At 65.8% G+C, this 1,459-nt stretch overlaps 1 protein-coding gene across 1 annotated transcript; it reads left to right on the top strand.

The window, feature by feature from the left end:
- Positions 1–565: 565 nt before the first annotated feature.
- Positions 566–808, top strand: DQ04_18121000 (hypothetical protein; the record flags this gene model as incomplete). Its single annotated transcript, XM_009317671.1, has 1 exon — positions 566–808. The coding sequence occupies one exon, from the start codon at positions 566–568 to the stop codon at positions 806–808; it is 243 nt and encodes an 80-aa protein (XP_009315946.1).
- Between the last annotated feature and the right edge of the window lie 651 nt (positions 809–1,459).

The following is a 1,459-nucleotide window of genomic DNA, read 5'->3' as shown; positions in this document are numbered from 1 at the left end:
CCATGCGGCAAGACATGTCCGTCGCCTCGTCCCGCAGCTGCTGTATTTTCTTCTGCAGCAGTGCCAATGGGATGCGTTGCGCCGCCCGCGCATTCGCGGCTGCGAGGCGCCGTGCCTCCTGCAGTCGAAGCGCAAAGAGGTGCTGCTGCACATGCAGCGCGGCGCCAGCTGGCACCTTCCATGCGCCTAACACAATCGCCAGCCGTCCCTGCGCCTCCTCCGCCTCGGCGGCACTCAGTGCGGCGCTGGCGGCAGCAACAGCAACGGCACGGGTGAGAGACGCAAGAGTTTCACGGTGGTCCCGCGCCCCCCGCAGCAGTGCCTCGCGCTGTGCCCTCTCCGCCTCAGCGAGGCACCCCCGCACCGACGCCTCATGCTGCAGCACTGCCTCGCAGTGGCTGTTTGTGGTCGCCGCAAGTTGTCTCGTGAGGGTGTCACGCGACGCGGCGTGGGTTTTGCACAACTCCGCCTCTTCTTTGCGTCGGGCTAGCTCCGACGCAGTGAGCTTGGCAATCTCCTCCTCCAGGCTGTCAATGCGACCTTGCATGGCCTGCTCTTTCGTCTCATGATCATTCTTGAGGCGCTTGTTCACCTCCCGCAGCGCCAGCTCGTGCTCTTGACGCAACATCTGCATCGCAGCCGCATGCGCGCGCTGCTGCGCCACCTCCTCGGAGCTCTGGCGCCCCGCCAACTTCTGCATCTCGTCACGCAGCCGTGCCGCCTGCTGCTGCATCGCCTCGCGGTGGGCAGCGGCGTCCTCCTCACGTTGCTGCCGCAGAGCGGCGCTCTGTTGCTGCGCGTCATGTAGGCGGGCCTGGGCATCATTGAGAGTATGCTGGAGCGAGGCAATGGCAGCGGCGTGTTTCTGCTGCAGCTCATGCGTCTCGGACCGCGCCTGTGCGAGCGCCGCCAGCACATCGTGCTGCCGCGCAAGTTCCCGCCGCCTCTCGGTCTCTTTCTGGGCGCCACGCTCTGCCGTGCGCACCCACTCGCGCCACGCAGCCTCCTCGTCGCGTAATGCCCTCCGCACCATGCCCTCGCATTCACTAAAGAGTGTCTGCGCCGCTGCGTGCTGCTGCTTCAGCTGCGTCGCCACCGTTTGCTCGCCCTCCAGCTTTGCCTTCCGCCAGGCGATGCACACAGCGTCGACGCAGTCCCATGTCTGATTCAGCGCCGCTGCTACCGTGTTGTCGCTGCCCCCATCCCTGCTGTGGCTGGCGCCGACACCCTCCGCCATCAAGGACGTCACGCGTCCCCGAACTTCGGCCGTGAACTGCAGCACCTGCCGAGTCGTGCCGCTCAACTCCGCCAATGTGCGCCGCAGCTTCTCATTTCCCTCCTTCACAGCGTCCTGCAGCTGTGTCGTTATTTCCTGCTGCCCCTGCAGCCGCCGCTGCAGCTCCTTGGCGTCATCTTTCAGCGCCTGCTGCTCACGTTGGCTCGTCTCACGCAGCTCCTT

Source organism: Trypanosoma grayi (genome assembly GCF_000691245.1).
Source record: "Trypanosoma grayi strain ANR4 Tgr_1812_V1, whole genome shotgun sequence".
Taxonomy (NCBI): domain Eukaryota; phylum Euglenozoa; class Kinetoplastea; order Trypanosomatida; family Trypanosomatidae; genus Trypanosoma; species Trypanosoma grayi.
The sequence above is the reverse complement of the archived record's forward strand: the minus strand, read 5'-3'. Positions and strand labels throughout refer to the sequence as shown.